The 24,430-nt window shown below is 41.2% G+C and overlaps 1 protein-coding gene across 6 annotated transcripts in view; it reads left to right on the top strand.

Moving 5' to 3' along the window:
• ATE1 (arginyltransferase 1) overlaps positions 1-24,430 on the top strand; it is a 143,752-nt gene that overhangs the window by 115,563 nt on the left and 3,759 nt on the right. For all 6 annotated transcript variants that reach the window (XM_033942062.1, XM_033942065.1, XM_033942066.1 and 3 more), the window contains 2 exons: positions 12,790-12,910; positions 19,258-19,480. In XM_033942062.1, coding sequence (XP_033797953.1) covers positions 12,790-12,910; positions 19,258-19,436 — 300 coding nt within the window. In that variant the 3' untranslated portion in view covers positions 19,437-19,480. The remainder of the gene's footprint in view (positions 1-12,789; positions 12,911-19,257; positions 19,481-24,430) is intronic.

The raw sequence follows: 24,430 nt of genomic DNA, 5'->3' as shown, positions 1-24,430 counted from the left end.
GTAGTAAGGTTCTGATATAGGCGGTTGTTTAGGTAAGTGGGGGCAGTGCCATTTATTGCTTTGAATAAAATACAGTATAATTTGAATTGAATTCATGCTTGTATAGGTAACCAGTGTGAGTCAAGGTAGGCAGTGGTGATGTAGTCAAATTTTCTTAGCGAGTAGATCAACCTGAGATCTGTGTTTGTACAGTCTGTAATTGTTTTATCATGTTTGCAGGACATGGTAGGTAGAGGATGTTGCAATAGTCCACTAGACCCAAGACAAGGGATTGGACTATGAGCCTATATTGCTCTTTATCGAATAATTTTCTTATTTTTTGTAAGTTGCGCATGATTAAAAATGCTTTCTGGGTAGTCTTGTTGATTTGGATTTGCATTGTACAACATCTATCTATCATCACTCCTAGGAGTTTAAGAGCGGACTGTATAGGGTAATTGGTGGCATTTATTTCTAATTCTGTAATGGATGAGGTTTTGTCCTTTTCGAGTAATAGAAATTTTGTTTTGTCCGAGTTAGCTTCAATTTGTGGTCTATCATCCATTTTTCCACTGCTTCTAGTGTTTTTTTTCAGTTTTTCTGTTTACGTGGGGTCTGGTGAATCAAAGGGGAGGAGTATGTTGATGTCGTCTGTGTAGCTGAATGATGTTACAACTAGGTTATCAAGAGTGGTCCCAAGGGAGGATATAAAGAGGTTGAAGAGCGTAGACGACAGTGGCGACCCTTGTGGAACTCCACAGGGGTTAGACCAGAGTTCTGATTTGAGATCGTTTGACTTTACTCTGTATGTTCTTGATTTAAGGAATCCTTGGAACCAGTTGTGAACCCTGCCTGAGATCCCTATGGTTTTGAGTATCTGTAGTAGTATGGAGTGGTCAACCAGGTCAAATGCAGCTGAGAGATCAAGTTGAATTATCAACATCCTTCTGCCTTTGCTAAGGTGCTTTCGGGCTGTGTCTAGCAGGGTTACTAGTAGTGTCTCCGTGCTATGGTAGGTTCTGAACCCTGATTGAGAGGGATGAAGTAGGTTGTGATCTTCCAGGTAGTTAGTGAGGTATTGTGCAACTAGTCCTTCTATTAGTTTTAATGAATATTGGTATTGAGGCGATGGGTCTGTAATTGGAGGGGGTATCTATTGGGCCTTTATGATCTTTCACAATTGGGGTGATTATGATCTCTCCTAGGTCCTGTGGGAATTGACCTTCCGTGAGCGTGGTTTGTATCCATTGCATGAGGCTAGCTCTAAATTTGGGGGAGGCATTAGTTATCAGATATGTGGGACAGTTGTTCAGGTCGCATGATGCTTGGCTGTATTTTTTGTAGAGTCGGTTCATGTCAGACCAGTTTACTGCTGTGAATTCGGTCCAGGTCCTGTCTGCTGCAATGGCTTCTCCAGTTACAGGGTTAGTTATTATATCGTCGAGGTGGGTACGTGTGTTGTTGAAGGTGGTCCTGATTGTAGTAATCTTGTTTTTGAAGTGGTCTGCAAGTTGGGTGGCTGTTGGTGGGTGGTTTCCTTGTGCGGCTAGGAATGGTTTGGTATCAGTGAGGGTTTTTATTAGTTTGAATAGTTTTTTTGTGTCTGTGGTTTCTAAACCTACCTGTTTGGAGTAGTAAGCTTTTTGTTTTTCCTTGAGTTTGATCTTATATTGTTTAATTAGGCTTCTCCATGCTATTTTTGTGTGTTCCTGGTTCTTTTTTTTTCCAGTCTCTTTCCAGTTGTCTGCAATGCCTTTTGAGTTGGTGAAGTTCGGTGTCGAACCATTTGTCAGACGGTCTGCAGATTCTGTATTTTGATTTTACTGGAGCTAGCTCATTCAGAATTGTTTCACTTAAGGTTCGCCATTGGGATATGAATTCTTTGGGATCTATGGATTTTATTGCGGAGTCTGCTTTGTCTCAAAATGTGGTGGACACCTGGAATGCTCTCCCAGAGGAGGTTATTGCGGAATCCACCGTCCTAGGATTTAAAAGCAAACTAGATGCACATCTCCTTACGAGAGGCATAGAGGGATATGGGTGACTAAAATTACGCCAGGTATACACCTGGCTGGGCCTCCACATGTACAGATCGCCGGACTTGAAGGACCAAAAATCTAATCTGGAGATGGCAGTTCTTATGTAACTTATGTACATAATATACAGTTTACAAGTTTGTGAAACATTCTCTAGATGCATCTGTTTGCAGTGGAGTGGATACGAGGAGAGAGCCAGCCCTGGAAGTAGCAGGTGGTAAGGGTTGTGCACAGAAGTCTGGACTTGATGATGAAGCCTCCAAACTTTGAAACAATCATTCCAGAGCCTTTCCTAGCAGAGGAATTGACAGCCCAGAGCACAGAAGTGTCCATCGGGCCATGCTCAGATGTAATTTGAGATGATTTATGATTTACACTTTAGCCTTTCTTTTACCTTTATGAAATTATATATAAGAAACAGAGTTAATATCTGAAATACCATGTGTTGTCTAAAAAAAAATAATAAACCCCACAAACTCCTCAGTTGGCTCTGAGGGGGCTTCACGAGGGGAAGCATGCCCCTTGGTTACACCCCTTAGGCTCCTGATCAAACAGCCCCAAGAGAATCGGTGCTCAGTCTCTCATGCTTAGGACCAGATATTGAATGTCATGCCTCTTCATAGGTTTTATTTTTTAATGCTACAGGCAATGTTTAAACAGATACAATTGATGCCTGCTCTGAATATTTGACATTGGAACTGTTGCCACAGCATATTCCGTTCCTAATGTTCTAATAATAATAACTTTATTTTTGTACATCGCAAATACCACAAGCAGTTCAGAGTGGTTTACAGAGGAAAAGACTGTATACAGACAGCGATGTTACAGAAAATATTTTCAAATGACATTAGTCAGTCGAGAGAGGTTAGGTATATCCGGAAGAATATCAGGGATACAACAAGTATTTCAGAGGCAGGAAGGAGTCAGAGAAATTTATCAAAGAGATAGGTTTTAATTGATTTTCTAAAGGATTGGTAGGAGGGTGTATTTGAAATGAGGGTGGCTAGACATTTATTCCATTTGCCTGCTTGGAATGACAGTGATCCCTCATTCCAAAATCCTTTCCTAAACTCCCATCATTTTCCGAGGATGGGGCAGGGGAATGAAGACAAACATTTCTTCATAAAGGGGAAGGTGTCATGCATTTGATATATGAGGGGGTGCTGAAAAGTTCTCGACCCAACCAAGAAGGAAACTTACAAGGTTTTCCACAGATTCACCCCTAAGTTCAACACACTTGACACATCTGTCTGAAGTTTCTGTAACCCTTCCAAAAAATGTTCTGATGTTTGGTCACTGAAATAGTGATCCGCTGCTGTAGCCACTGAATCACTCAAAAATTGTCACCCTTTCAAACTCTTTTAAACAGAAAATAATCAGATGGAGCAAGATTTGGTGAGTCTGTACACTGAAAACCCAACTGTGGCAAAATATCCATCATTTCGCCAGCCTTGTGAGCAGATGAATTGTCTTGCAAAAAGAAAACTCCTTTTTTCTTTCAATGCCTCCTTTAATTGGCACAGCAAGTTACAGAAGTATTCTGCATTAACTGTTTGGCCTCTTGAAAGATAGTCGTTACAACACTTTCCTGATCCCAAAACACTGTGGCCGTGACCTTTCTTACGGACTTTTGGATCTTGAATGTCCTTAGCCTCGGAGAACCTGAGTATCTCCATTGCATGAACTGTTGTTTTGTCCCAGGATCACAGTGGTGTAACCATGTTTCATCAACAGTAACTAGTTCCAAAAAGTGCTGCAAAATCAACTTGGAAGTGTCCACTTGATGTCGTTTCTTTTCAGCATTCAAACATTTGGGCACCCACTTGGTTGACAGCTCAGGGATTATACACCCAACACGTTCCCTGGATATCTGTAGTGACTCAGCAATTGTTTTAGCTGATATTCACCAATCTTCCAAAATCAGGTCATGGAGATGACACCATTTGAGGCCTCCCAGACCTTGCTGAATCTTCAGTCTCAAAATCTCCACGCTGAAAGTTTGCACACCACTTCTTCACTGTGGAGTACGATGAGCATTTGTCACTCAGTGTTATCATCATACATTCATGGATTTCCTTCTGCAGGAAGAGGAACTTCATGACCACTTGGAGTTCAATGCTCAGTTTGTTTTCCTTATTTAAAAAAACCCAGTATAAAAATATTAGATTAGCTTATTTATGAAGACAAAGTAAAACCCAAAGTATGATGTATGGCAGGGATTTGAAATCTACCACACTATCCTCCAAATAATTTGTCTGAGAGGGGCAGTGAGAGTACCTAAGCACATTTCTTCCCTGGTACGTGGATTCTCCCTCCTTTCCCTCCAGATTCAGTCCTATCCTTCAATCCACAACCACCTTCTTTTCTTTTCCATCAGTTTTCTCTATCATTGCCTGTCTTCCTCCCCTCCCAAAAAGAACACACCAGCCCTTCACTCTCTTCCTCATGACCCCAGTCAGGCCCAAAGATGCTTCTGTTTCATCCTCTCGCTAGAATCCCAGTCTAGGCTGAGGACACCACAGCTGCCTAATCCATGGCATTTTGGTCTGCTGAGAAAACTGGAACAATTGAATTTTTGAGAATCTGTAATATTGCACCAGGATGCAAACTGAGCAGATTAGATGGGCCTTACTGATTGCATTTTACAAAGCTCAGGTTAATAGGAGTAAGCATTTTTTTCCAGTCATTTGTCTGCCTCTTCCGCAGAGGTCTGGTTTATTACAATCTCTTCCTTACACTTATTTAAATATTTACACAAAAATGTGACCAAAATCCATTCATATCTGTATGGTTCCGGCTATGTTGGCTCTGCTTGGCTGAAAAAATGGGCCTCCTTACAAACCCCAAACTGATTTCTATTTACTGATTCATGGCTTAAATTGCAGTTTTAAGCACTGTGGTCAAGTCACTTGTAAGCAACTGTATTTTGAAAGTATAATATTTCAGACTGAATATATTTGATGAATTCTTTCCAGGTTTCAGTGGCCTGGGATATGTGGTTTAAGTGTTTACGGTGCATGGAAATGTTGAAATTAGCTTTTATAGAAAAGTAGCAAGAACTTCAGTTTCTGTTCTCTATATTAGGCTGAAATCTTCTGCTCGAAGGCTTGCAGTCCCAGACCAAGGACCAAAAGGGACATTATTTCTCACCACAGTTCACATTGCATTTTAAAGAATTCAGAAAACTTGGGTGCCAGTCAAAATGTTTAGGAGCCTGGGAAAAATAATATTTTTCCTTATTTTGTCTACCTTTTTTTAAACTTTGCTTTTCTTCTCCTCTTCCCTCTCCTTCTCTGGCGTTTTTCCCTCTCATCCCTCCACCTGCTACCTTCTTCTTTTCTTTTACATGCAGATTACTTTATTGTCTTGACAATGTTGCATGATTGGCTAGGGCTTGAGATGAATGAGGCAGGAAAGTCTGTTGGTCACCAATTTGAATTTTGGTGGGAAAATCCATTGGTCACAGCCAGTTGGGTTTGAGGATCCACTATATATATAAAGACAAACTGTAGTCCTCACAGCATACCCTGAAAAAAAGCCACAGGTATGATGGCTGAAACATCTGTTCTACCTACCTAGACATGGTGAAACCCAAAAAGTGCAACAAGCATGACACCAATTTGGAAGTCTTTGAGAACATATAAAGCAGCTTCACAAAGAGAACATCTTTAAACTCACCAGAGAATTTTCCATTCTACAGGAAAACAGAGACCAACAGGTCCTGCAAAGTGTATAATACAGTGGTACCTCGGAATCCAAACTTAATCCATTCCAGAACCCCGTTCGAGTTCCAAGACAATTTTTCCTATTGAAATAATAGAAACTGGATTAATCTGTTCCTTGGTCCCACAAACTCAGCAAGATCGGGCCCCCCTGGCAGAGACAACAAGATCGGGCACCCCAATCGGCATAGACAGCAAGATCGGGCACCCCAACCGGCATAGACAGCAAGATCGGGCCTCCTCTGGCATAGACAGCAAGATTGCCCCCCCACCGGCAGAGACAGCAAGATCGGCCCCCACCGGCAGAGACAGCAAGATTGGGCGCCCACCGGCAGAGACAGCAAAATTGGGCACCCCAACCAGCATAGCAAGATCGGGCCCCCCTGGCAGAGACAGCAAGATTGGCAACTGCAAGCGGTGCTCAGCCCAAAACTTCCCTCTGATACGAACTGCCCAGGTGGAAACAGGAAGCTGCATCAGAGGTGAAGCTTTAGGCTGAGCAATGCTTGCAGTTCCCATACATTACGATCCAACGAACAGCATTTATTAACAATTCCATCTCTCAAAATCATTAACACTAGAAGACAATTTATCTTCTCTGTTACTGCTCCACAAATTTGGAATTCTCTGCCAATATATTTAAGGAAAGAAAATGATATTGAGAAATTTAAAATTAACTTAAAAACATTTCTTTTTAAAGATGCATTTGATTAACAAATTCTTCCCTTGAATTTAATAATGCTGCTTTCGACAATTCTTTGAACTCCCATCCTTATGTTTTTCCCTACCTACTTTTCTATTATAAATTGTATTTCATTTCCCCTTTTTCCCTTCGTTCATGTTTGTTTTTATTTAATGGTTATATATTAATTAATGTTTTATTGTTAATTTTAAAAATGTAATTTTATCTTATAGTTGTAATTTAAATATTTTCTTTTATGTATGTACATCGCTTTGAAGCAAGATTAAGCGATTAATCAAAAATTTTAATAAACTTGAAACTTGTTCAGATTCCGGGACAAAATTTAATTAAAAAAATAGTTTGGATTGCAAGTTGTTCAAGTTCTGGGGCGTTTGGATTCCGAGATACCACTGTATTGTTTAGATAGACTTAGAAGTGCAGCTTCCCTTTGCTTTCTTTTCCTAGCAGCAAACACTATAATGTGGCCCCTCAAAACTGCTTTAGAAACCTCCCAGAAAGTAACTGAACTAAGATCAGAAGTTGCATGAGTTTGCTAGTATTCCACTCATTTCTCTTTCAAGTAGGAAATTTCCAAACTCTAGTACCAGGGTCTAGAGAAGGAGAAGGAGAGAAGGTTATGGAGAAGGTGAGGCCCACTGTCAGAGGGATCTAGCTAGGTACTTGGGACCTGGGTTGGCCACTGTTGGAAACAGGATACTGGGCTTGATTGACCTTCAGTCTGTCCCAGTGGGGCATTTCTTATGATCAGAAAGCGGAGCATTCAAAATCTGCATGTCCTCCACTCCAGAGAACAGAGACTGCTCTATCAAAAGATACTTTGAGAGGTTGAATAAAAAGTATATTCCCTGTCATGAGGATGAGGGAAGTGGCAGATATCCAGAACTTCAGCAGTTTATGTTCATGATCACGCTGCCTAAGTTTTGGATGACTGCAGTTCATGGGGGGGGGGGGGGGTCTTCAGTGATATTAAGGTCTCTTCCTAAAATTACCTGGTGTCCTGCAAAGAAGACCATTTGGGCCACCACATCAGAAAATAATTTATGACTATAAATATTGGGTGTGTAGATATTGCAAAACAAAAGTTTACGACATCAAAGGTCCCCCATCATTGACAATATATCTCCCTTCCTTATTGGAAACAATATTGTTAAGTTGAAAAGGCAGTTGTTTATGAAGTAATATAGCCACACCTTTTTCACATCCATTATATGCCAAGTATCCCAGCTCCCCTACCCAGCCACATTTCAATTTTTCTTGCTCCAATGCAGTGAGAAGTGTTTCTTGAATAAACACTTCATCCACTCTTGCCTTTTGCAGCGAGGACAATTTTTTTTATGCTTAATAGGAGAGTGGATGCTATCCACATTGAGTGTAAGTATATTTAGCTTGACCATTCTGTGCAATAAAATAAATATTAGATACCTTCTGGGAAAGGGGGAGCCTATTTTGAAAGAATGAACTCCACCTTAACCAGGATGGAACCAGGCTGCTAGTGCTAATGTTTTAAAAGGATTTAAACTAAGATTTTGAGGGGGAGGGGGGAACCAACAGTCACCCAGGAGCAGATGGTTCGGTGTGGAGTATCCTTGAAGGATACTGTTGAATCAGAACACTTTGGGAGTCTTGATAGAGAGGTTTCAATAATGCTGAAAAAAGTCAAGAGTACTTAAGAGGGAAGCAGAGTAAAGATGTCAAATTATCCTTATCATTTTCTCAGCAGCCTGTAGATTCAAAGAAAACACAATTTGAAGTGTCTATATACAAATGCTAGAGTAAAGTAGGAGAGTTAGAGTATAAAGCACTGAATGATGAGGTAGGTATAATAGGCATTTTTGAGACCTGGTGGAAGGAGGACAATCAATGGGAGAATGTGTTACCTGGGTACAAATTATATCGCAATGATAGAGTAGATCAAATTGGAGGGGGGGGGGTTGCGTTATATGTTAAAGAGGAAATTGAATCAAATCAAATAAACATTCTACATGGCATAGATAGCAGTGTTGAATCCATATGGATAGAAATTACATGTGTGAAGGGAAGGAATATAAAGGTAGGATTATACTGCTATCCCCCGGGACAAAATGTTCAGACATTTTATTTTTATTTATATAATGTTTTTGTTTTTGTTTTTCTCTTGAAAATTTATTGAAAATTTATTTTAAAACTTTCCCTTCCCCTCTCTTCCATTTTGTTACATACCCTTCGTAATCAAGTCTTTGTATCGATCTTACCCCCCCCCCCCCATTTTTTATTTTTGCTTTATATATATATATATAGATAGATATATTTCATCTTTTATTATTGTAAACCGACCAGATACTTTGGATGGTCAGTATACCAAAATATTAATAAACTTGAGAATTGGGCAACACTATAATAATGGGTGATTTCAACTACTGTAATCTTACTATGACTAAACAAGAAGCATAATCCAAAACCATACAAAAAAGGAAAGCAATTATGCTTGACACTAATGGATAGCCACACTGTCACATGTATGTCAGAATGCAGACTAAAGGAGAAAGTCTAATAAATACCAGCACTACTTCCACAATTAATTTATGGACAAAAATTTGTGGAGGAAAAAAAGGCCTCAGTTAAAACTTCATGGGCCTTTAAAAAAAACTCCACACATCTGGTATATTTCTTCTGGTATGTGCACAACCATGTCTAGTCACTCAGAACCATACAGTTTCAGTTGGCATCCATATGCAGAATTATTCAAGTGTGATGATAACCAACACTATCCAAATAATGTAAAGAACTTACCTGTGCCTCCAGGGTTCAGGTTACTCCGTTGTCTTGGTCCAGTGTTTACAATTCATCAACTCCCCTGGTGGCACCGTCTTTGCTGTTCATATGCCCAACAGGAATCTCCGTCAGGAGACCACTAACAACTACAAAATCAGAGCTGTATCGCACCCGGTCTCCAAAACTCGGATCAAAAAAAAATGGTGCTACTGTATACAGGTGCCCGGACAGGAATCTATCTCCTAAGCGCCTCTTCTGTTTGTCCCCGCGGCCAATCAGATTGAGTAGTAATTCTGACGTCAAATGGCACAGCTGTACAGCCCCCTTAGAAAAAAGCAGACCATTCTACTCAATTATTAAGTCCTGCAGGAGTTACTAAACTAAACTAAAGCTTAACTTTATATACCGGGTCATCAACCTAAGGAAGCTCGACTTGGTTTACAACAATTAGATAAAAACTAAAGAAAATTTACAATGATTAAATAAAAACTAAAAAAAGTAATAAAGGTTTCAAAGAAATTAGTTTTCAAAATGTTTGACAAAACGAAAAGTTTTTAGAAATTTACGGAAAGATTGGAAAGAACTGGGGCGCCTCAGAATTAAGAGGAGTTCATTCCAGAGTTGAGAAAGTTTAAAAACCAGAGATTGACTGAAGATCTTAACTCCTTTAATTCCTTTTCTAGAAGGAAGGGAGAGTTTGAATTGTTGGATACCACTTGCAAAGGAAAATCTGTAAGCATTCCATAATAAGGGAACGAGGAGAATAAAAATGCCATATAAAACTTTGAAAGAGATGCAAGCGCATTTGAATTGAATTCTAAGATAAACCAGGAGCCAATGAAGACAGGAGCAAAGGGGTCACATGGTCAAATTTACTTTTTCCAAAAATCAACTTTGCAGCAGTATTCTGGATTAATTGTAATCTTTGGAGACAGATCTTTGTGATGCCAAGATAGATAGTATTGAATTAATCTAGTCGAGATAATGATTGATTGGACCAAGACAGAGAAATGTTGATGATGAAAAAGATGTCTAACCTTCCTCAACATTCGTAAACTAAAAAAGCATTTCTTGACCAGGGAATTTATTTGGTCCTTAAAAGGTAGGAGAGGAATCAAAAAGGACTTCCAATATCTTAGAGGAGAACTTGATCTGCAAAGAGGCCCAGATTCCAAAGCTACAGTAGGAGGAAGACAGTCCAATTTTGGACCTAACCACAGAAGTTTAGTTTTAGTTGTATTAAGCTTCATCCGGACAGAAAGAGCCCAGGCTTAAAGTTTGGAAATGCAATGATTTACTTTAGAAACTAAATTGGTAATATCCAAATCGATCTCAGTCAGTATAAAGATATCATCCACATAGGTGAACAGCATTTCACAAGCTGACAGCTTAAAATTATTCAGTGTTGTCATATAGAGATTAAATAGAATTGGAGAAAGCGGAGAGCCCTGGGGAATCCCACAAGGAGGCCGCCAGGGATTGGAGATATTGCCTTCAATATTCACTGAATAAGAACGAGACAATAGAAATTTAGAGAACCAATCCAGAACAATCTGATGGAGACCTATATCTGAAAGTAAAGGAAGCAAAATGTCATGATGTACTACATCGAACGCCGCAGATAAATCAAACTGGAGCAAAATAGAACATTTAATTTGAAGACGTAATTGTTGAATTTTTGAAAGAAGAGAGATCAATAAGGTTTCAGTACTAAAATTAGAACGAAACCCATGTTGAAACGGCTGGAGTAATGAGAATTTCTCCAAATAATCAGTAAGTTGACCAGCTACAATTGATTCTTACTTTTTTGTTAACAAAGGTATATTGGCGATTGGTCGGAGTTAATGTGTTTAACTGGTAAATCCAGCACTGTTCTCTTTGGCGTAAGAATCGTCTCCAATTACCTGTTCTAGAGGACTGATGACATTTTTCCAGCACAATCATGTTGTGCCTACTGACAGTGCATAACCAAGGTTTCTTCAATTCTCCCTGTTTGTAAGCACGATCTATGTTCCTGCAACTGTGTCTTCAGTGCCCTAGAAATTTTGGCCAATATACAATAATAAAAATGGGCACTGAATACAGTATATCACTCCACTCGATCTATAAGTAGAATAGGATTTAAGTTCAAAAACTTGTCCCTCCAACATTTGTGGCACATAGAACAGCTACCACAACTATAATGGCCCAAATATGTTTCTATTGGGTTCTCACTAATGGCAGGTAGGCTATTTGGACTGAGAATGTTATTTAAATTGCTGTTTCTTTGAAATGAAAAAAGAAATGTGGATGAACCAAAACAAGGATGAAGTCTAAGCATAGAAAAATGTGGACGAATCGTCCAACTGACAAGGTGGAATACTTCATTACAAAAGGGAGCACTTCTTTCTCTTGATTTCTATCACGATAATTAATAAGATCTTCCCTATGATTGTATGATGCCCTTTTCTTTGCCTTTTTCACTGTTGATCTAGGGTAACTCAAAGCCAATAACCTATTCTCCAAAATATTAGAGCTACAAATCCGTCGATACCGCAAAAAACTGCGCAAAAGGTATGTTGCTCTTCTTCGGATAAGAGTGCATACTGTTAAGCATCAAAATAGAATTACATTCTGTTTTCTTTATATGTACAGATGTATCAAATCGATCTTAGTTCTTCGTCACACACTCATCCAGGAAAATAACCTTCTTAGTGTCATATTGTATCTCCAATTTAATCTAACGAACCTTTCCACAGGCAAAAAATATCACCTATGAAACAAGCCCAACAACCCTATACAATGTTCATAAATAGAGCTATAGACCCATTGATTTTCATAATGACCCATAAAGAGGTTAGCTACCGAGGGGCAAATGATGCCTCCATAGCTACCCCCGTGCACTGCTGGAAAAAGCTCTCCTCTAAAAAATAGTTTAAAGTCTTTGCTATTTCACTCAGACTTACTAAAAAATCAGTAGGGCCCATATGGGGTCGTCTGCATTCTAGACAATTTTGCAAGATCTCAAGGGCTTCCTTCTGAGGGATCGAAGTATATAGTGAGGCTATGTCCATAGTTACTAAGTAAGTTGCATCACCAATATACTCATTCCATTCTACCAATTGCAGAAAATGGGTAGTGTCTCTCAGTAAAGATTTCACACAACTCAAACATTCCTCGAGGTGGCAATCAACATATTTGAAGACCCTTTCTAGCATTGAGTCCCTAGCCAAAACATTTGGGCATCTGGGCAGGTTCTGTAAATTCTTGTATATCTTGGGTAATAAATAGAAGACAGGTATTTTATAATGTTAGTATGTCAACAATTTATACTCTGCTTTAGTTAGAAATCCTAATTGTTTACTCCTGTTAGCGAGATCCAAAATTTTTTCAAAGATTTCATCCAATGGATCTGAGGGGAGGCGAATATAGTTATTCCCATTGGAGAGCTGGGTATGGGCTTCTACCAGATATTTATCCCCTTTATCGTCCCAGGACTCAATGCTGGAAAGGGTCTGCTGTTGAGGGTCCCCATCACAGATGTCCACACTGCAGACTGTGCCGTCAGATGGCTGACTCTGCTGTTCTTTCTTCATTCTCTTTTCTTTTTCTTCCACAGGGTCAGTATCACCCCTCGGACTTGTTGTGTCCAGAGACTTACACTTGGGTGTCCATTAAGCAGTGCCTTCCCAAACTGGAGAATTCTAAATACTGTCGTTTTTCTACAGAGCCTGGAGCAGGTAGACATGGGGGTGGGGGGGAGGGGGCATTGAATATTCACACACGCCTCATTTTTTGTTCTTATTATTTAAAAATTATATTCCGCCCATAATCTAAGCAGAGCGCAATGCAATAACATCCATACTAAACTATAAACAAAACCATAACATAAATGTCCCTGTTCCTGCAATTCTCCAGTAATATTATTCAGCAACAAAAAATTTAGACAGAAAAATTGTCTTTAGAAACTTCCAGAACTAGGATCTCAGAGTTCCTGATAAGATACTCATAATGGTGGAGCAGCCACTGAGATAGCTGTCACACTGGACTCTGACCTTCTGTCTATCCTCGAGGAGCACTTTGATTCCTCACCCATTCGTACATATAGGGGAGCATTTTCAAGACACTAAAATATTTTTTTTTAAACCCGGCATAAATGGATATCCTAATCACTGGGATATCCAAGTGCCAGTTTTCAAAACTGTTTTTCTGGATGTCTTGCGAGGCATCTCAGAACACAAGGAGGGCGTGTTATGGGTGGGCTTAGATTTGGACGTCTTGCAGTAATAAACCTTTCTTAAGACATCCTGGATGGAACTTAAGCATTATGAGCTAGACCTGTTTTAAAAGTGTCTTAAGTGCCAAAAAGTTTAATCCCCTCCCCCCAAACTCACTCAGTGGTCACTAACCCCATCCCCCCAGAAAAGATCTGAATGAAACAGTGCATACCTGACTGTAGAACAGCAGCAACTGGTGTCTTAAGTAGCCTGAAGGGTGGGCTATAGAGAGGAGGACCCAGGCCCCTAAGCCACTCTAAACCACTATGATGGAAAGTTTGAGGCCACCAAAACCCTACTATACTGTCATATAGGTGCCACATCCTATTGGGGTGGTAGACAGGTGGGTATAGAAGGTTTGGGGAGAGATTTGGAGGACTCGCCATACATTAGAAGGGGGTTATAGTGAAATGTACTTCAGACCAACGGTCCATCAAGCCCAGTAGCCCGTTCTCATGGTGGCCAATGCAGGTCACTAGTACCTGGCCAAAAACAAAGAGTAACCACATTCCATGCTACTTGGACGTTTTTGTGGTCAAAAATGGCAAAACAAGGTTGGACATCTTGGCCAAGACGTCAAAGTAGGCGATTAAAAATTTTTTTCGGATATCTTAACAGTTTTGCTGTTTTGAAAATGGCTGTTTCTCCGATTCCGACTTTGGCCATTTTGTAGGAAACATCCAAAATCAAACTTAGACGTCCTATCAAAACTGGCTCTCCTTGTAACATTGTAGATGACGGCAGATAAAGACTTATATGGTCTGTCCAGTCTGCTGAACAAGATAAATTTATACGGTATGATGTGATTCTACATGCGCATACTTAATTTGTCCTTGCTTTTTTCAGGGAACAGTCTGTAAAAGTCTCTTCGATTACTAAGCTTGTTTGGTTCCATATCTTCCAAATAAGATTCCTTTATTTTTATTGTTACTCTTTTCATCTCCTGCGGGAGAGCATTCTAGGCATCTCTGATGTTATTCCTGCAATCTAAATTCATATCCTCTAGTTCTACCCCTCCTCTGGAAGAGGTTTATTAATACTGTCTGTATCATATCACCTCTGTTTCTCCTTTCTTCCAGGGTCATCAGATCTCTCCTTGTATGTCTTTTGTCACTTTTCTCTGAACCGCTTCAAGTCTTTTCACATCCTATGCAATTTGCGGCCTACAAAACTGAACAAAATATTCCACTGACAACTTGTACAGGGGCATCAGCACCTCCTTTCCTCTGCTAGTTGCATCCCTCTCTATACAGCCCAGCATTCTTCTAACCATGGCCACTTTCATCACCTTGAGATCCTCCTGAGACACCATCATCCCAAGCTCTCTCTCCTGAGCTCCCCTTTTTAATCTCTTATATCTCCTTTGGATTTCTGCGTCCCAACTATATCACTCTCTGCTTCTTTGCATTAAAATGCACATCTCAAACTTTGCGTTCCGCTAATCAGCACCTTCTCCTTGTTCCTTCTTTTCATCCTGGACTGAGTCATTCAACATGCTTTTGTGTTAATGCCCCAACATTCGAGACTAAATTGCACTGGCTGCCTATGGAGGCGAGGATTATCTTCAAATTTGCTTGCCTCTGCTTCAAAACCCTAACAGGCTCGTCTCCAATCTATCTGTCAGATCACTTTGTCCATCCTGGCCCCACCCGCACACATAACGCCCACTTGTTTGCCTTCCTGTCCCCAAAGTGCTGCATCTACAAGAGATTCCTTGACAGATCCCTGGTGTTCCAGGCAGGCAAATGGAACAAATGTCTATCCACTCTCATCTCTAATTCTCCCTCCTACCAAACTTTCAGGAAATCAATCAAAATTTATCTCTTTGACAAATATCTCTGACTCCCGCCCTCCTTGTAACTCTACCTTTAACTACGCCTTGTACCTCCTACCTACCTGCACCCGACTTCATAAGCTACGCTGATTGATTTGTTTATAACCTCGCTATCTCCTTCTTGCCTGCTCCCAACTTGCTAAGCTATATTGATTAGAAACATAGAAACATAGAAAGATGACGGCAGAAAAGGGCTATAGCCCATCAAGTCTGCCCACTCTACTGACCCACCCCATTAAGTCTGAGTACTAATGACCTAGTTCCTTAACTTGACCCTCGTAAGGATCCTACTAGGGCATCCCATTTATTCTTAAAGTCAATAACGCTGGTGGCCTTGATCACCTGCTCTGGAAGCTTGTTCCAGTGATCTACCACCCTTTCTGTGAAGAAATACTTCCTTATGTCACTATCGAATTTCCCTCCTCTGAGTTTGAATGCATGCCCCCTTGTGACCGAGGGTCCCCTGAGAAAGAAGATGTCTTCTTCCATCTCGACACGTCCCGTGATGTATTTAAATGTCTCAATCATGTCCCCCCTCTCCCTGCGCTCCTCTAGAGTGTAGAGCTGCAATTTGTTCAGTCTTTCTTCGTACGAGAGACCCTTGAGCCCCGAGATCATCCTGGTGGCCATCCGCTGAACCGACTCAACTCTAAGCACGTCTTTACGGTAATGTGGCCTCCAGAATTGCACACAGTACTCCAGATGAGGTCTCACCATGGTTCTGTACAGTGGCATTATGACTTCAGATTTGCGGCTAACGAAGCTTCTATTGATACATCCCATAAGTTGCCTTGCTTTGGATGAGGCCTTCTCCACTTGTTTGGCGGCCTTCATGTCTGCACTGATGATTATTCCCAAGTCTCTTTCTTCTGAAGTCCTAGCTAGTGTTTCTCCATTTAAGGTGTAAGGTTTACATGGATTTCTGCTACCGAGATGCATAACCTTACATTTCTTAGCGTTGAAGCCCAGCTGCCATGTCGAGGACCAGTTTTCCAACGTAAGCAGATCCTGCGTCATACTATCCTGCAGATTGCTTTCACTTACTATATTACATAGTTTGGCGTCATCAGCGAACAGAGTTACTTTACCCTGAAGCCCTTGGGTCAAGTCTCTTATGAATATGTTAAAAAGGAGTGGACCCAGGACCGAGCCCTGTGGCACTCCGCTGGTCACCTCCGATGTCTCAGAGAGGGTGCCGTTGACCACCACCCTCTGATGTCTTCCACTCAGCCAATCCTTGACCCATGCAATTAGTATCTCACCTAACCCCATTGATTTCATCTTGTTTAATAGTCTACGGTGTGGGACGCTGTCGAAAGCTTTACTGAAGTCCAAGTACACTATGTCCAGAGACTCTCCCGAGTCCAGCTTTCCTGTTACCCAATCAAAGAAGCTGATAAGATTGGATTGGCATGACCTACCCCTAGTGAATCCATGTTGACTAGGATCCCTTAGATTCCCCTCATCCAAAATCGTGTCTAATTTACATTTAAGTAGTGTTTCCATGAGTTTACACACTATTGATGTGAGACTTACTGGTCTGTAATTTGCAGCCTCTGCTCTGCAACCCTTTTTGTGCAGTGGAACGACGTTAGCTGTTTTCCAGTCCAGGGGGACTCTCCCTGTACTTAGGGAGAGATTGAAGAGCATGGTTAATGGTTCCGCCAGGACATCGCACAGCTCCCTGAGTACTCGTGGGTGCAATTTGTCTGGTCCCATGGCTTTGTTTACCTTGAGTCTTGACAGTTCGCTGTAAACATCAGCTGGTGAGAATCCAAAATTCTGAAATGGATCTTCCTTGCTTGGCTTTGCTTCCAGCTGTGGCCCGTGTCCAGGTGCCTCGCAGGTAAAGACTGAGCAGAAGTAATCGTTCAGTAGTTTGGCTTTTTCGGAATCTGTTTCCACATAAATCCCATCTGCTGTTCTAAGATGTACTATCCCGTTTGTGTTCTTCTGCCTGTCACTAATATACCTGAAGAAGGATTTGTCCCCTTTCTTAATGTTCTTTGCTAGAGTTTCTTCCACTCGAAGTTTGGCCTCCCTGACTGCTGTTTTGACCACTGCAGACCATGTCTTGTATTCAATTTTAGCTTCTTTCTCCCCGGTGCGTTTGTATGAAAGAAATGCTCTTTTCTTGTCCTTGACTAGGTGTGAGATCTCATCAGTGAACCAACGGGGTTTCTTCTTTCTTTGTTGTTTATTTACCGATTTTATGTAGCGGATAGTTGCTTCGTGTAGTGTCCTTTTCAGTGTTGACCACATAGCTTCCACATCATCCGTTGTTTCTTGAGCCTGTAGCGTCTGATGGACGAAATCACCCATGCTTGCGAAGTCAGTGCCCCGGAAATTGAGTACCTTCGTTTTTGTTTGTGATCTAGGGAAGCCCTTTCTAAGGTTGAACCATACCATGTTATGGTCACTGGTTGCCAGCGTTTCTCCCACCAAGACTTCCGTGACGCTTTCCCCGTTCGTAAGTATCAGGTCCAGGATGGCCTGGGCCCTAGTGGGCTCTAGTACCATTTGTTTGAGCTGTACTCCCTTCATGGATGTTAATATCCTCTTGCTACTACAAGTTGTTGCTGAGAATGTGTTCCAGTCTACATCAGGCATGTTGAAGTCCCCCAACAGGACAACGTCCCCCCATAAGGTGATATTCTCAATGTCTTCAATTAATTCTTTGTCTTTGTCCTCCGATTGTCTTGGAGGTCTGTATACCACACCGAGGTATAGGCATTTCTCTCCGCCTCTGGCCAGATTTACCCAGATGGATTCCCCAGTGTACTTGACATCTGTGATCCTAGTTGTCTTGATGTTCTCTTTGATGTAAAGTGCTACCCCACCTCCCAACTTACCCTCCCTATCTTGACTTATTTGTAACTTCGCTGTCGATGTACAGCCTCTTGTCATTTAAACCGCTCTGAACTATTCTGGTACTGCGGTATACAAAAATAAAGTTATTAGTATTAGACCCCTTCTTCTGTTGTTCCCCACATCAAGGATTAGGGCATCTTTTTAATTATTCATTTTGTTAATGTAGTCATGAATATAAATTTTTCATCAGCATTGCATCAACACATCACTTTATATCTAGGAACTTCTGAGATAACATCCACTCTGTCTTCTAAAAAATAAGTACTTGTATAACCACAAACAGACGGTATACAAGTCCTTTCCCTTTCTAATAGCTGTTAATCCCACACACAACTCCCATCCCATCAGTATAACTCCACATTCGTGGCATGCTTCACGCCTCTACTAATTTAAATGTTGTTTAAATGATGCATTTAATTTTTGGAAAAGCAGAAGAACATAAGAACATAAATTGCCTCCGCTGGGTCAGACCAGAGGTCCATCGCGTCCAGCAGTCTGCTCCCGCGGTGGCCCATCAGGTCCATGACCTGTAAGGTGATCCTTGTCTAAAACCCTTTAGTCCCCTTTATCCTTCTATCTATACCCTTTTATAACCTATCTCTACCTCTATCTGTATCTCTCAATCCCCGTATCTTTCAGGAATTTATCCAATCTTTCTTTGAAACCCCCCACAAAAACGTCCAAGTAGCATGGAATGTTGTTACTCTTTGTTTTTGGCCAGGTTGGTTTGTTTTTCTTAAATTGGAAAACACCTCAAACTCAACTGATAAAACATACTGTAAATGTCCATATTAGATTCAATTCATGCAGGTGTAAGAGTCCAGATGGAAGCATCATCGGTTGTCAAGAGAGCCCAGGGTCATTGTGTTGGTGTGGAATTCTATTGCAGCATCTGTTGGAGGAAAAACTAGTTCTGAGTGTCCAGTCTTTCATGAAGTGGACTCGTTTTGTGTGTTTCTGGTTTATTTTACATTTTGGTTTGCTTGTCTGGATTTTATTTGTATGAAGGTGAAAAATAACAAGTTCCACTCTTAAAAATAGCCTGACCCTGTGCATCTACAAGCAGTGAGTAATTCCTTTTGTCTGGTTCCTTCTCTTTTGGCAGTGGATAAGAACCAGGTTAAAAATCTGGGACAAGTTCAAGTTCTGTACAAGAGGACCAGAATGCCTTACAAGGTATATAAGAAGATGCGTAAGGGCCCAAATGATGAGTCCAGCATCCAGCAATACGCCAGCTTAGTGGGGCAGACCTGTGCGGAGCGAATGGTACTCTTCAGAGGATGAGGGATGATAATCTGGAGCGTGTGATGTCAGCATGACTGCCAATGGTAAGGGGAGAAGAGAAGCAGAAATTCACCTATAGCTGAGAAAGAGCATGAGGGCTTCCCACTTAATTCCCAGCAGAACTAGCTGTCTGTATTGCCGTCACTATCTTGGGAGGACTCGTGGCCCCACCACTCGGCAGTGGTATGCCCTGTCTCTCCTCTTCCACAATGGAAAGAACTCTGGCCCTCCACTCAGCAGTGAGCTGTTAAGATGGGCTTTCATTGACTTTTGTGCAAAGCCATTAAGTTGTGACAGGTAAATAATTTATATTAAGATAGAACACTTCAAGCACATTGCAATTGCTTGTAAAAGTTTACAGAGTGGTTTAATAACGCAGACATTTCTCCTTATTTTTGTTTCTTAGGACGTTTGAAACTGGGTTCTGTTGGCATTGGTTCTTGGATATATTGTTAAAAATAAACCAAAGAATAACAAATTAAGGAGAGAGTTCTAAGATTAGTCTCCATCTCTTTTTAACCACATTGTCATAATGCATGTATAAATCTTGCCAGTCTGGAATGGTCCTTAGAGGCACACCTTCAGCCAAAGGAACAGTGATGTAAACAGTGATGTACAGTTATTCTTGCCAGTATAACTGAGTGCATTTAGCACAGTGGTTTCAAACATGCGGCCCGGGGGCCACATGCGGCCCGCCAGGTACTATTTTGAGGCCCTCGGTATATTTATCATAATCACAAAAGTAAAATAAAACAATTTCTTGATCATATGTCTCTTTAGCTATAAATTACAATATTATTATTAAAACTTAGCCAAAAGGAAAGATTTGTAAACTATAAAGAGTTTTACCTCATGCAAAATTGACATTAACTGTTTTTTTCTGAGGCCCTCCAAGTACCTACAAATCCAAAATGTGGCCCTGCAAAGGGTTTGAGTTTGAGACCACTGATTTAGCAGATTAAAAATCACCACTTTTTACCAGAATTTAATAACTTGGTCCAGACCTTAACTGGAATTTTGAACCCAAGGTTTACTGAAAATTAGTCTTCAAGCAAAAAGTCACTCAGAACAGTAGGTAGCAATACTAAGTGACCAAAAAGAAGCTCTCCAGTTGCCAAGAGACTCATCTTTCCTTCTGTTTCTTTTGAATACATAAGAGCTGCCTTACTGGGACAGACCAAAGGTCCATTAGGCCCAGTATCCTGTTTCCAGCAGTGGCCAAACCAGGTCACAAGTACCCAGCTAGATCTCAAGTAGTAAAACAGATTTTATGCTGCTGATCCTAGGAGTAAGCAGTGGATTTCTCCACATCCATTTTACGATAGCTTGTGGACTTCTCTTATAGGAAGTTTTCCAAACTTTTTTTTAAACCTTGCTAAGCTAACTGCTTTCACCACATTCTCTGGCGATGAATTCAAGGGTTTAATTACATGTTTAGTGAAGAAATATTTTCTCCTGTTTGTTTTAAATATCTGTTTCATTACATGCCCCCTAGTCCTAGTATTCTGGGAAAGAGTGAATAAGCAATTCACATCTCCCCTTTCCACTCCACTCATTATTTTATAGACCTCTATCATATCTCCCTCTGAACCATCTCTTTTCAAAGCTGAAGAGCCTTCGCTTTGATCATTTTTATCACCCGTCTCTGTACCTTTTCTAATTCCACTATATCTTTTTTAAGAAGCGGTGACCATGAAGCGATGCAAATGTATTGTAACATTTTCATCCTTGTTTTCCATTCCTTTCCTGATAGTTCCTAACATTTGATTTGCTTTCTTAACCATCACACTATGAGCTGAAGTCAGATGTGGTCACAGATTCACCGCCTACTGTTTGCCTGGCCTTTTTGTTCAGATCCAAGGGGTATTAACTGTATCCTCTCCTGTGCTAGGACCAGAGGCTCCCTTATACTCAAGAGCGCTTACTTTCTTCCAGTGAAGTTCTGAGACCTAAACCACCCCTGTCACTTCACTGATTTCCCACTCTTCCTGATATAGCGGCTAGATTAGCCAGTGACACTTCCCCTTACTTCTGGAACACTGGCCTAGGAATCAAAGGCAGGCCACACATTGAGAGTTTGAGTTTTATACCAATCCCAGTTTCCTCCTATTACCTTATTGTAGGGGTGGGCAACCATGGTCCTCAAGAGCCAGACCACACTCAGGTTTTCAAGATTTCCATATTTGCATGTCCAGCATCCATTCTATGCAAATATATCTCATGCGTATTCATTGTTGAAATTTTGAAAATCAGACTCGGTTATGGCCTTCGGGGACCATGACTGACTACCCCTGCCTTATTGGTTACAAGAGCCCTCCCCTTCTAAAAATTGTGAGTGGGGGGGTATACAGAAGTGCAGTACTTTGTAGAGCCACTAGAGGTCTCTACCATCCTCCTAAAGCAGAACCTTAGAATCTCGACCTATTTGTACAGTAACTTGTATTCAGGTTTGGATTGAATTGAAAGGTGGTAAATCAAGTGTATTTTAAAACTAGTAGGAGGAAAGTTCCTCAAAGAAAAGCAAGCAAGAAAATTCAGAAGTTTAAAAGATGTGAGCTGAGAGGACCATTTACACTTGTGGAAGAAAGCCACAGCCCTTCACCACTCACTGCAGCTTTCCCAGGAGTTGAATCACAGAAAGCATTCATTGATGACATCTCCATCTAGTGAAAGAAAACCCAATCTTCCCCAAATTTATTTCAGCTTTTCCTAGGAGCTGAGAGACACAGGGGGATTAGACGTGCCAGTTAACTTTACTGATGCTTCATTCCATCACCCTGAAAAGCCAAAACACAGTAACTGTTGCGAATATGAGACAAGTCCAGAAAACAAATTAATTTCAATAAATCCCCAAAACTAGTACAGCTTATCATATCACTTTTGCAACAGGCTTGAAAATGCTTCCATATGAAGAAATACACAGTAAGTACAGGACACTGCATTCTATTTATATCAGTCAGTCAGTGTTCCCCAACCCAAAATCTGCTTTGTAGGAATCAACTTGTAATTGAGCATTTTAATTTTTCCCCCCAAATTATCGAATGATCTTTCCCTACAGATTCATACTGAAATATCCTTCCCAAAGTTCAAAGCCCTCCTGAAACCTCATTATTTTACCCTGGCAGTTTCATCCTAGGATGTTTGGGTCATTTGACTGACTGGCTAGATTTAGTGGCAGAAGTCTTCTTTCAATAATTCCTTGAAGTAAGTTGTTATGATTGGTGTCTGTTTTACTATCCAACACATGGATTTGTTTTAAATCTTAATTTGTACATTGGTAGTGCAGGTGATATCAGAAGTCATAATAAAAAGTTAGCTTAGCTTTGACAAAACGTTGGTGTTCTGGCTTTTCACGGTGGCGTAGAATAGATCAGTGCTTCCCAACCTTGTCCTGGAGGACCACTAGTCGGGTGTTTAGGATATTCATGAGAGAGATTTGCATATAATGGAGGTGAGAGGCATATGCAAATCTGCACCATGCATATTCATTAAGGCTATCCTGGGAACCACTGGCGTAGATCCCAGTAAAGGGTGTCTGCTTTGGACCACTTCTGGAGGTGGCTTTATCAGCAACTATATATGGTACTGCTTCCACTCAAGAATTCAAGCCAAGAAACAGACCACTTACCATCTGAGCACCAGTGCAATGCAAACCATTAACTAACATTTCAGTTACCATTGAGTGAGCCCAGCAAAACGTCTGGGGCCATTCAGAGGTAGGGGGACACTTGCAGCATCTCTGTCTCTCCCCATGGGCCCCAGCATCTTTCTGTAGCCACCCCCTCCCTCCACTCATAGTGGCAGGAATCCCCAAGAACTGCCAGCTGAAGAGTCCCTTTCCAGAACTCCCTGACCTGTCTCAATCCCAGGGCAGGTGGCAGGGCACGTCCCACCCCGTGTGCATGCTCAGTTCAACTTGCATCCCCTGTGCAAGTGTGCAAGGGAAGGGGATGCCAATTGAACTAATCCATGTAGGGAAACATGCTACTGGCTGCCTGATGCTTTAGATGTTTTAGAGGGCTCTAGGCCACTGTTCTTCAACCGCAGGACCGGCACGTGCATCGGGCCCGAGACAGTGTTCTTCAGCCGCCGGTCTGATCGATGCGGCGTTATCTTCGTGCTAGCTCCCTCTTCCTCACAAAGATGTGGGCAGCGGCTCGTACGCAACGTCAGAGGGAAGGCTTCCGTTTCGGGCACGGGACCCATGAGGAGCCACTTCCCGTGTCTTTGTGTACTGCATCAGTGAGGAAGATGGAGCCGGCCCAAAGATAACACCAGGGGCCAGAAGTTAAGGCACAGCATGGAGGGAGGGAGACAACATAGGTAGGGGGAATGGTTTTAGTTTTTAATTTAGTGATTGAATTGTGTTAATTTTGAGAATTTACCTCTGCTGTCTGTATAATCTGTGTTTTGGTAGGAATTAATGTTGAGAAGCATATGTGTTAATAAGATAATATTGTGTGTATATACGAAAAATGAATGGAAAAAATAGTGTTACAATTAGTACTATTATGGGGGTGGGGTCTGGCCCATGACTTAGCTCAGTGTTCTTCAACTGCCGGTCTGCGGACTGGTGCTGGTCCACAAAATAATTCTTTTATTTCCTCCGGTCAATAGGTGTCAAAAGGTTGAAAAACACTGCTCTAGACGGTTCTCTTGAGATGGCTAGGCTTGGGGAACACTGCTAGCCAAGGTATTTAGGGGGGGGGGGTGAGAGTACTGAGCAGAGAGTTAGTGTGGGAGCTATGTCTGACCAGTCCACCCAGAAATTGAGGTATGGCTGCTAGTGGCTTTATACCAGTTATCTCAAATTTGATCATGTTAAGATCCCAATTGTGTTTCTCAGCAACTCTACATTCCTGTAAAGACTAGATCTAAAATACTCAAATGATCCCACAGGCCCTCTCTAGCATTATCCAGGCAATATTGGGGTAATTGAAATCAGCCAAAATTACAATTGCTGCTACTCTTACACTAAATGACTCTTCAGAGAC

Source organism: Geotrypetes seraphini, chromosome 4, assembly GCF_902459505.1.
Source record: "Geotrypetes seraphini chromosome 4, aGeoSer1.1, whole genome shotgun sequence".
Lineage (NCBI taxonomy): Eukaryota > Metazoa > Chordata > Amphibia > Gymnophiona > Dermophiidae > Geotrypetes > Geotrypetes seraphini.
This window is presented reverse-complemented; position numbering and strand designations above follow the sequence as displayed.